The 12,465-nt window shown below is 40.0% G+C and overlaps 1 protein-coding gene across 3 annotated transcripts in view; it reads left to right on the top strand.

Moving 5' to 3' along the window:
- Window positions 1-849: 849 nt before the first annotated feature.
- Window positions 850-12,465, top strand: part of TENM1 (teneurin transmembrane protein 1) — a 555,347-nt gene continuing 543,731 nt past the window's right edge. For all 3 annotated transcript variants that reach the window (XM_047082126.1, XM_047082125.1, XM_047082124.1), the window contains exon 1: window positions 850-1,123. In XM_047082126.1, coding sequence (XP_046938082.1) covers window positions 907-1,123 — 217 coding nt within the window. In that variant the 5' untranslated portion in view covers window positions 850-906. The remainder of the gene's footprint in view (window positions 1,124-12,465) is intronic.

Here is a 12,465-nt window from a genome sequence, read left to right as displayed (position 1 = left end):
CTCTGCGCTAAGTAAGACAGATAATGCCTCTACTTGCCCTAAGAGCCTTAGTGACTTGTAGCTCAGCATTCTGTGGGGGAAGGGGGGTTCTTTCAGTGATTTATCATGAAGTTTTAAAATTTCTATTTCTAAACCCGATTTAGAGCTTGCTATTCCTATACCGGTATACTCACCAGAAGTGTTGTTTACATCCTCTCGGTACTATGAAGAACAAAAATTTACCGCCACCTAACTCATTAAAAATTCTCTGCAAGCCTGAGGCTCAAAAGCCACAATATGGACACAAAGAGCTCAGTCCCCCTCAAGGACACTTAATTTCATGAGCCTCTCTCACTCAGAATTCTTCCCTTCTTCAAAACCCCTTTCTTAAATGCAGTTTTAAACCAGAGGTGAGATTGCGGGTTGGTTTTTTTTTTGTCTTTTTTTTTTTTTTCTAGTTTTCATTTCAAATGTGGGATATGCTGGGTTAGTATTTGTACTCCTAGCCACTTTCGGATCTCAGAATATTTTTTAATCTAACCACTGAATTAACATTTAAAACACGCACACACCTTAGAAGACATTGTCCTTTATCTGCATTCCAATACAAATATTTTTGAAGGCTGTCTCTCTTCCACCTCGAGTATTTTCTGATACCGCAACCTCCGGTTTAATCCTAAGTGCTTGCCAATGTGCGCATGTAACACAGTGTTATTATTGCCTCAGGCTAGCTTCTTGTCATCTAGTTTGTCTTTTGCTTCACTCCTTTGATAGTATTATCAGAACCAATTGTGAATCTGCCAGATGCATTTCCTCTCCAAAGGACAAATCTAAGAAGGCTTGTGTTTTTCCTTCTTTTTCAGGACTGCTTACTTGAAAGAAGTTGTTCTTCCTTCTTTTCATGAAATTGAGTTTGCTTAATCAGACATGGAGCAAACGGACTGCAAACCCTACCAGCCTCTCTCAAAAGTCAAGCACGAAATGGATCTAGCTTATACCAGTTCTTCTGATGAAAGTGAAGATGGAAGGAAACCAAGGCAGTCCTACAACTCCAGGGAAACTCTGCATGAGTATAACCAAGAGCTGAGGATGAATTACAATAGCCAGAGTAGGAAGAGGAAGGAAGTAGAGAAATCTACTCAAGGTATGTTTTTACTGGATTTTTAGAACTAATATTTCTCACTAGGGAATGCTTGTGTGTGTAAACTTATGTTTTCAAAAACAAATTTGCTGATGTTAACTGGTTAATAATGCGCACTGCTTACATATGCTTAGTGAATTTGTTCATATGCCAGTCTGGCTGAGGTTGTAGGTTACGTGTGCTTTTTATGGATTATGCATGAATTTAGATGCAACAATCCTCTTATCAGGGCATTCAAAATTTGTCTAATCCTACAAATAGCCATTTACAGACTGAAGGATAAATAATTTATAGTAAGATGAAAAGTAAACAACTAAGTGCTTTTGAAGCCATTGCTTTTTTTTTTTTTTAATTTTTTTTTTCAATGTTTATTTGTTTTTGGGACAGAGAGAGACAGAGCATGAATGGGGGAGGGGCAGAGAGAGAGGGAGACACAGAATCAGAAACAGGCTCCAGGCTCCGAGCCATCAGCCCAGAGCCTGACGCGGGGCTCGAACTCCCGGACCGCGAGATCGTGACCTGGCTGAAGTCGGACGCTTAACCGACTGCGCCACCCAGGCGCCCCGCTTCTTTTTTTTTTTTTTTTTTAATTTTTTTTTTTTCAACGTTTATTTATTTTTGGGACAGAGAGAGAGACAGAGCATGAACGGGGGAGGGCCAGAGAGAGAGGGAGACACAGAATGGGAAACAGGCTCCAGGCTCTGAGCCATCAGCCCAGAGCCCGACGCGGGGCTCGAACTCACGGACCGCGAGATCGTGACCTGGCTGAAGTCGGACGCTTAACCGACTGCGCCACCCAGGCGCCCCGCTTCTTTTTTTTTTTTTTAAACATTTATTCATTTTGGGAGACGGAGGGAGACAGAGTGCGAGCAGGGGAGGAGCAGAGAGAGAGGGAGACCCCTAATCTGAGCTGTCAGCACAGAGCCCCACGCAGAGCTCAACGCAGAGCTCAACGCAGGGCTTGAACTCACAAACTGTGACATCATGACCTGAGCTGAAGTTGTTATCTTAACCGACTGAGCCACCCAGTCTCCCCATAAATATTTGGCTTCTAAAAGAGCTTTATCGGAGACCACCAAACAAAGGTCCGGAAAATTTGTCGTCAGAATGCAAAACTTTGTGCAACATAGTCCTAAGGGAAAGTAAGAACTTCCCTTCTGACCATTGCCATAATGTGGAACAGATCCTTTGGACAGCCTTGGTTTCTTAATTACGGATTGACAAGACTGGTTTTTAAAAAATGTTTATATTTGAGAGAGAGAGAGAGAGAGAGCGAGCAGGGAGAGGAGCAGAGAGAGAGAGAGTGGGTCAGAGGATCCAGGCAAGCTCTGTGCTGACAGCTTCTGTGCTGACTGCAGTGAGCCTGATGCGGGGCTCAAACTCACGTTCTGGGAGATCATGACCTGAACTGAAGTCAGATGCTCAACTGACTGAGCCACCCAGGCGCCCCAACAAGACACTTTTTAATAAATAGAAAACAGATAGATAGAAATAGTTTCCTTATTTCTTTTAAATTGACAGCGAAACAATATTAGATACTCTTTTAACTACACAGAAGAAAAGACACTGATGTTAGCACAGGTTAGTATTTTCTTAAAAGAATACATCAATGTTGAAATGAAAAAAATAGGTTTGACTATCTAGATCCCTGGCTCTAAACCGAGGGACCCTGAAGCAACAACAGCAGCACCTCCCACAGGACTTGTTAGCAATGCAAATTCTCACATTCCACCCTAGATTTAGGATTCAGAAACCCTGAGTGTGGGACCCAGCAATCTGTGGTTTAAGAAGCCCTCCTGGGGATTCTGATGCAGACTCAAGTTTGAGGACCACTGCTTCATCACTTTGAAATCTTTTACTCAGAGAGCCTCACAGATCACATCTAGTTGGGTGTCTTCCAAATATTTATCTTCAGCTCTATCATTTTTCCCAAACTCAAGCCCTACATTTTCAGTTACCTGCTTAACATTTTCAAATGAATGGACACTCCCACTGGCAGCTCTAAATCAATGTATCTAAAGCGACTGACACAGCCATCTTAACATTCTCAATCCCGCTCCTTTTCTTTCCATCACAGCATTTGTTAGCGATGCTTCCATTCTCTCCAGCTATCCACATACACTTTCCATACCTAATCCTACCTAATCTGTTGCCTCTTCCAGCAGATTTAACTTCTACATGTCTCAAATCCATCTTCCTCTTTCTGTTATCATTATCACTGCTCTCATTTTGTCTTATCTAGACTGTTTTTTTGTTGCCTAAATGATCTCCTTGGATCCCACCTCATCCCTGTTCAGTCCTTTTGCCTTGTTGTTATCTTTCCCTTGCAATGCCCTTCTCCGCTACCTCCTGTAACTTAATTACTCAACTGTCTTCAAGGCCGAGCCTTCCAGCGTCTTTGCCACAGAGCCTGGTTGCACTGTCATCCCCTTTGTACCGATTGCTGACTTTTATTACTTTTGTATGTACATTCCTAGACTGTATAGTCAGTGAAGATGAGGATCATGAGTTTTTTACTGGTCTCTATTTTTCTATGGTGCTTTGCATATATTATGTGCTCTGTAATTTTTTACTTAAGGAATAAGTTGGCATCAACCAAAATGTAAGTAACTTATCATGCGTTGAAAACTGCTTTTCAAATATTGACATTGGCACAGGTTCCTTATTTTTTTTTAAAAGAGTAGGTCATTGATGAGATGACAAAAAAAATTTTTGGTTCTCTAGATCAGTGGTTGTCAAAGCATGGAGCCTAGACGAGCAGCAGCGGCATCACCCATGAACATGTTAGAAGTGCAGATTCTCAGGCATCATCCCAGGCCATGTAAAATGCAGTCAGTAGAAATGAAAATTACTGTATTCTAATTAGTATTAGAATCTTACGTTACAGAAATTTTAAACTGAGCCAAAGATTTTATATATTCATACTAGCATTTAAACATGCCTTAAATGTTTATGGTATTAACGATATTACACATTTTTTAGCTGTTACCATAACTGGTAAAAGTTTTGTATCTGTCTTTTCAAATAATTCATTTCAATCTTTCCTATTTGGTCTGCTAATGACGACTGTAAATTTGTTATAAAACAATTTTACTTTTCTGCCTAACTTTTTTTTGGGTCTTTCATGCTTTAAGAAACGTGTAGTTCCCATTAAATTTTTTTTCTTTAAGGTTGTGTTTATAGAATATGAACTTAAAATTGTGAGTTGTGGGCTGTGGGATTGAAGTGTGGAGTGCTTGACTAACATGTTGTGAGTTGAAATAAGAATGCACTTCTAGTGACAGTTTGTTCTAAAAATATGAGCAGTTTTGTACTGAGTCAGTATAAAGAGCCTAGCCAGCCTCAGATTTTGTCTCTGTGCTTTGTGATCAAAATGAATTTGGGGAATATGGAAATTGGTCTTCTATGATGCCATCCTAACTTTTTTCAATAACCTGTACTCAATAAGCTTTTACTTAGCACTTGCTACGTGTCAGCCCTTGAGGCAGTGCTAGGGATGGAGTTAACCACCATGGTTTCTGCTTGTAGAAAATGCATAATGTGGTAGAGAAGAGAGAGATCAAACGGATCATTGCAATTAAATGCAGTAAGTACTTTTATAGATAAAGTGGTATGGAAATACACAGGGTATCAGGGTCCATAGAAAGGTGATATTTGATCTAGGTCTTAAAATTTGAACAAATTCTGACTTGGAAAAGGGCATTCCAAGAGGGTAGATTAGCAGGTGCAAAAGCATAAAGCTGTGAAAAGGCCTGGGATGGTGAAAACTTCAGTATGGCTAAGAGTAAGGTACATTGGAGCCAGATCACAAAAAGTATTGCATGCCCAATTTTGGAGTTCCTTTTTTTTCCCCTCATGCATAAAAAACCACAGCTTTTAAGTGATGGAGAATTTCATGAGGAATATAATTTCTAGGATGGGAAGTGTAGAGGAGAATTGTAGATGTGTAAGCAGCAGTGTAGGAGATTGATTGCAGTTGGGAAAAATTGGATGCAGGCAGACAATCTATAAAGCTACTGAATGGCAGGCTAAGAATGGCAATGAAGGTATAAACTTTGGCTGTATCGGAAGAGGTAAAGAAACAGAGTCCAGAGATATCAGTGTGGAGGAATTGATAGGAGTTGGTAAGTGATTACTTGCTGAGGTGGAAAGAGATAAGAGTCAAGGATGCCTGGATTTCTAGTTTGGGAAACTGGGAGGATGATGATCCATTTACCAAGAGAAGGAAAACAGGAGGAGAGGTGGGTTTGGAAGGGAAGAGAATGAGTTTCTTTTGAGACATGTTAAGTTTAAGATGCTTGGGTGGCATCCAGGTGGATTTTGCTATCAGGCAGTTGGAACTGCATGTCTAGAGTTCAGGAAAGATCTGGACTGTTGATATATGTATATTTGCATCCATTGGTATCTTACAGTAGGAGATGCCTGGGGATGGATGATATTACCCAGGGAGAACATGTAGAGTGAGACTAGAGAAAGGCCAAGGACGAAAACTGGAATCTATCATCTGTGAACTTACATAAACACATTGTCAACTTATTTACATTTTTAGCTAGCACTGTCCTTTGGTGTGCTGACTTCTATAAACTCAAGTATAAAGCTCCAGGAGGTGAAGGTCTGGAAACTTGGGATCTTATCTGCCACTGACCCACTATGGAGACACCTGGGAGGGAAGAAAATACATACCTCTTTGGGGGAGAAATGAACTACTCCACATTAGGCAAAACTGTGGACCCAGTTGTTATCTTTTTTGTGAGTTCTGGTATCTACTTTGTTGTCTTATTCCATGTATTGCATCAGTAGATGAGTAAAAGAAAATGTTAATTTGCATGAATTTATGTGACTGGTAGTAGCATTTTGCATTAACCTAGCTGAGTCGAGCCTGACTCATTATTTTTAAGGAATAAAATTCTCAAAAAAGTGTTGAGTTTTGTAAAAATGTTTATTTTTGAGAGAGAGAGAGAGAGAGAGAGAGCAAGCGGGGTAGGGGCAGAGAGGGAGGGAGACAGAGGATCCAAAGTGGGCTCGGTGCTGAGAGCAGAGAGTCCAATGCAGGGCTCGAACCCACAAGCCTTGAGATCATGACCCAAGCCAAATTCAGATGCTTACCTGACTGAGCCACCCAGGTGCCCTCGAAAAGTGTTGAGTTTTAAATCAAGAAGGAAGAAAGCAAATACAATTGGGCACCTGCTACTGTGGCACACACTCTCCTAGATGCTTTTCAGGTTTACTAGCTGTGTAGCGTTAAGCAAGTTACTTCAGCTCTCTGAACCTGTTTCTCATCTGCAAAATTGAATTCATCATCATCATCATCATCAACACCACAATAATCACAGTGATTAAAATAAAAGTAATAATAATAATAGTAATAATAATAATAATGATAAACCTTTAATAGTACCTACTCTGTTCCAGGACTCTTTAGGTGCTTTACATTTGCTCCTCATTTGAAGTATGAAATGTTATTTCCACTTTACAGAGAAGGTAACTGAGGCTTAGAGAAAAAATAACTGGTCAGTTTCTGCAGCTAAGAAGTGGTGAGAGTTAGGACTGGAAAACAGTCTTTGGCTCTGAAGTTCCCATCACTCACTATGTTACCTTCTCCCATACCTACCTTATGAGGTGTGGTGATACGGATTAACTGGGATCATAAGTGTGAAAATGTTTAGGAGCTCAGTAAATGTTAATTTCCCTTCATTTCCTTCCCCAGCCACCTTGCCAGCCTCTTTTTGTTTCGGTGACCAAGGGTTTACAAGAGGTTTAAAAAGCCTCTCCATTCTGATTATCTTTAGAAAAGGACATATGATGTGCTATATAATTTGTAATGAAACATTCCTGAGTCTGTTTGTTGTTTCACTTTTTAGGGAAGTTATTGTGCCACCCAATTCAGGGCTTGTTTGGGGGGAAATATTACTATTCCCCAAGGAAATACTTGAGTCCATCTGAAAGTATCTTCATATTCTTATTTTTATTTGCCAAGAAAGCAGCATCCTCTCCCCCAGGTACATACAGAGAATGGGATTCTAAAACTGATTTTCGTATCTTCCAAAAGCTTTCAAATTAAGGGGTGGACACTAATCTAATATTATTCACAATTCTTTACTAACGGGATGAATAAGCCTTAGGCAAACTTATTTTATATGATTTTTGGCAAGTCTAATAGCAGGAGTAGATTTCCTGGAGGCATAGAGGCTAACAGTTTCTCCTAAGTAGCCTCCCTTCCAAGGGAGGCATCAATTAACTAAAAAGTTAGTATAAGAGTAATGAAAATATAAATATATGAGTGTATAAACATAGGATAATAATTTTAGTTATGAGAATTTCCCTGTAATTTTTATAATAGATAAGATTAGTTTTGAATATAGCCATTTTACTGCTAAGTAATTCTGAATATGAAGTCACCCATGCACGAAACGGAGGTATGGTGAGGACCTATTACAAATCCCACAAGATTACAGACTCTTGAGATACTACAGCTGGCACAAACATTTTATTTCTCCCTCCTTAACCTGCTCTTTTGTGGCTTCTCTTTCTCCTAATGTGGTTTTTTTGTTTGGTTGGTTGGTTGTTTTCTTCTTTCTGTATTACAACCTAAGCTTAAATCTCACATTATCGCCATCTGGTGGAAAAATTTTTAAACTGCTGATTTGTATTTACTGAGATTACAGGGAAGGAAAGCTTATGTCATCCATGCATCCATCCATCCACCCATCCTTCTATCTGTCCATCAATCCGCTTTTTTCATTTACTCATTTATACATCAAACATTCATTCAGTGTCAGCTATGTTCCAGGTACTTTGTTAGATGGATGAAGTTCATCTTGAAGTAAATAGACACAAGTGACTCTTATTTGCCCCCCCCCCTCAGCTAATATGCCACTTCGTCCCACAGAAGCTGTGCAAGCACCATCGCCCCCTGTGGATTCAAGGAGTAGATAGAAGCCCATATTTGAGAAGTGCATTTCTCAATTCTTATTTCAAACACTTAGCGGTAATATAGACTATTGTTTGCTTAATATCTAAAAATTTGGGATAACAGTTCCTATGAAAATCTCAAAAGAACTTTTAATCTCAGGATCTGTATTTACTTGGTAAAGATCACAGATGGCAGATATAATGTAGCAAGGCCTATAAAATGAAAATTTTAACAGCATTTGATCACCTGTAATGAATTTAGTGCTGTGAGCATGTTGTGCTTCTCGTGGTCACAAGTTGCTATATATAATGGGTGCCCAGAAAGAGCTTAGACTATAAGAGAAAACTAAGTTGTTTTGCAGTAACTCCAATTGGTTAATATCTTTTAGTCAGTACCCTTGGTTCATGAAAAGTTATTCAATAAACATTCATTTCTATAGTATCTAAAACTGGTAGGATGTCCATGATATCCTCTAACCATACTCCCTGTAACCTGACCCATGGCGGACATCCCTGATCAAGTCATGGCGTTCTTTCTTGTTGAACCCAACTGCAACCTCACATTCCCATTAACAGAACATTCCATGCAAGCATTGTCCATCAGTCGTTAACTGCAATTGAGATGAGCCTATTTGGGATGAAACATTGAGATGAAACTTACTTCCTATCTGTGGCCTGCTTATCTGTGCCAAGTTTTGTGTTAAACTCTAAAGATAATATAGATGAATAAGAAGCAGGTTTTGCCCTCAAAGAATTCATAGTACATTGGGAACACAAATACAATGTGATTGATGTTATAATAGTGATATATGTAAAGTACTATGGGAGTCTAGAAGCTAGAACCACATACTTAGCTTGGGGAATGGTGACAATGTTCATAAGAGAAAAATCTAACATTTATTAAGTACCAGGCACTGAGTAAGGAACTTTAGATGGATTACGTTTCTCAGTCGTTCTAATAGTGCTATGAGGTTGGGATCATTATTATCCCTGTTTGCAGATGAGTAAAGCAAGGCACAGAGATGCTAAGTAACTTGCCTAATATTGCAGAGGTAGTAAGTAATAGGAATGGGTTTGGAACCCCGACAGTCTAATGTTAGAGCCCACTGTCGTAATTACTATCAGAGATAGACAGCTCAAAATTCAGATCTGGAGTTTGAGGAAATGATGTCACTCTGTGTGTGTGTGTGGCGGGGTGGGGGGGGGGGTTGGTGTGTTTGGAGTCATATATAAATAGATGGTTCCTGAAGCAGTGGGAGTAGAAGAGAAGCCAGTGAGAATACGTACAATTAGAAATAAAGAGAGCCAGATATGATACCCTGAGAGACAATTGTGTTTAAAATAGTGGGCAGAGACAAAAAAAAAGATGGTCTTGAGATGTCAGAGAAGAATCAGAAGGAAGGGATATCAAACAAGCCAAGGGAGGGGACTTTCCAGTAGAAGACGTGACAAATATTGTCAAACACTTCAAAATCAACAAGTAGAATGAAAATTGACAAAAGGCAGTAAAACAGGCAGTTTAGAAGTTCATTGCTGACTTTAGACCAGAGATTTTCCACCTTGACTGGCATAAAAATTACCTGGGGAGTTTTACAAATCCCAGTGCTAAGATTGTTCCTTAGACCAATTAAACCAGAATTTCCACAGATGAGACCCAGACATTTACAAAAATTTCTCGGGAGCTTCCAATGTGCATCCAAGCCGGGGATTTACTTCCTTAGAGTAAACAATTTCAGTAATTTGGAGAAAGATCCCAAATCATAAGGATTTGAGGAGTGAATGCAATTGAATGTAGTAATTGGAATAAGGCTCTGTTGGAGAATGTTTTAGGATCTCAGGTGGAGGGAAAGGTTTTGAAAGGGTTCAGTGCCTCCTCTGAGACAGGAAGTAAGTTCTGAAATGGAGTGGCAAGAGTTGAAGTTCATGTCTTAATGATCTCAATTTTCTTGGATGGAGACAAGGTTATCTGCTAAAAGTGTGGATCGAGTCAGGAGTTTCAGATGAGTAATGAGAGGTTTTTGACGGATATGGAGTCATACATATATATCTGGAGCTCAGGGAAGGTAGGGGTGAGAGTAGAAACGTGAGGATATTAACGACGATAAATATTATTGACCACTGTGTGTCAAGTACTGCTGAGTGGGCCCCATATATAGTTTTTATTCAGTCCTTATCATAACTCTTTGATGTAGAGATAATCATCATGACCCTTAATTTATAGTTACACAGTTTGAGTTAAATAGATCGAAGACACAAATCCATGATTTTCAGACTAAAGCCTATGTTCTTTCCCCTGCACTGTTAGCTGTGGCTCTAGTCGATGATGCCCACCCTGTGCTATGAATATTCATTCTTGTTGAGAAAAATGGTTTCCAAACAGTACTGAGTGCCAAACTAAAGTTGGAAATTCTATATTTTGGGGGTGCTGCTCTGTGACAGATTTAAGGGAGATAGGACATATACTTGATGCATTAAAATTTCTTCTTCTAATGAAAAGGGAATGCCAGACTATCCTCTATATTGTTACCAGTGATCTTTCTTTAAAAAAATTTTTTTAACGTTTATATATTTTTGAGACAGAGACAGAGAATGAATGGGGGAGGGTCAGAGAGAGAGGGAGACACAGAATCCGAAGCAGGCTCCAGGCTCTGAGCTCTCAGCACAGAGCCGATGTGGGGCTCGAACTCACAGACCGTGAGATCATGACCTGAGCGGAAGTCGGACGCTTAACCGACGGAGCCACCCAGGCACCCCACCAGTGATCTTTCTAAAACACAAATCAGATCATACCATTCTTCTGAATATCCTTTAGTGTCTCCCAGTGCTCAGAGTAATGGATTTTCACAGCAAGGGGTACAGGAGGAGACACTACTAAATGCTTTAAGAATCTGATCAAAGCTCTGAATCTTCTGTTCAGAAAAAAATGCACATATATACAATATCTGCCATACATTTCAAGGGGCTCAGAAAGCCCTTGAAGTCCTTCTGCATCCATAGATCACTGGTGAAGATTCTCTGCTAAGGGAATTTCATCTCCACTTAGTTAATGCAACTTAAATCTTCCAAGATTTAGCACTAAAAGAAGCTACAAGGAGAAGCTGTTGGGGGTGCGAGCCAGCCAAGTAGTAAACTCAGCCCCTGAATTTCACCTTCCCTTGGCATCATGTCACCTTGATTTACTACTGTCATCATTAACTAGGAAGGTTTCTACCCAGTGCTAAATCCACAGATGGTCTGGCTTTTGTTTCTAACAGGGGAGGCAATCTTTCCTTATATTGATATTTATACAACACACCCCCTGCACACAAATGATACTTTTAAATTATGCTGATGTGCACAAAAATATATATATTGTACGGGTAAGTTAGAAACACGATTTTGGAGAAGGGAGCCTCATAGGTAGAAAAACGGAGGAAGCATGTTTACAGTGCTGAGTGTAGAGGTTGCACCTGCTAGGACCCTTCTGAACGTCATCATTTCTGTAAAACTCTCCGTTTCCTCTGTATCAGTTAGCTCCGAGTATAGGTAGCCATAGTTAATTACAATTGGCCACTTCCTAAGTACCAGTTCATTATCAAATGGTAGTGTTCACCCAGTAGGGCTAAATTTGATGGAAAGAATTCTCTATATAGATTTTTAAACTAATTTTATGAAATAGTACACAGTTACTACTATTTCCTAGCACATGTTATTTAGCACATAGTATTTAGCACATATATTACACAAGTGCGGTTTTACCTTTGACCATCTCTCTCTTGCTGATGAACATTCTTTATCTGGGAATAGGCAGCTCAGGTTCTCAATTCTTTTGCCTTGCTGCTTCTGAGACGACGTGGCCTTTTGCTCTCAGTCTGAAAATATCTGTTGCCTCTGCACATTCATTCCATTTCTGCTGTCTGTCCCTGAGCCCAGTTTGGTTAATACTATGTTTAACCCTCCAGTGCTTTTTCTTACATCTATATTAAAACCTACACTCCAGTATGGAGAATGATTCTGGTGTTCTCTTCTTAAACAACGCTTTACTCTGTGGAATTGTGTACTTTCCTTTGGGATCTACATAATTTCAGAAGCAAAGGACTGGCTCCCTGGAGAGGTGTCACAGAGATGATTATGCCCTGGGACACAAAGCAACTGTCCTCTTTCAGGTACATAATTTGGTTCCTCTGTGTGAATTGCTTTGGCTAAGGGGCGGGATCAAAGGGGATGTATAGCCCTGGGATTGTGGCCACTGGGGCGGTGGGGGAAGCTTTGTTCTTTTCCTTTAAACTCTTGCCGGCCCATTTATTATGTGGTTAACACAAAGGCCAGACAAGGGTTAGTCAGATAATTTGAATGACAGACACAAGAGGTGAGGTGGCTGAAGCCTAGAGCCTATTGAAGACCGAGGAAAAGGGGAGGTTGGTGAAGTACAGAAGGCGGCAGTTGCTAAACCT

Source organism: Lynx rufus, unplaced genomic scaffold (genome assembly GCF_022079265.1).
Source record: "Lynx rufus isolate CCGP_SWC_20201006 ecotype Redwood Valley unplaced genomic scaffold, mLynRuf1.p SCAF_19, whole genome shotgun sequence".
Lineage (NCBI taxonomy): Eukaryota > Metazoa > Chordata > Mammalia > Carnivora > Felidae > Lynx > Lynx rufus.
This window is presented reverse-complemented; position numbering and strand designations above follow the sequence as displayed.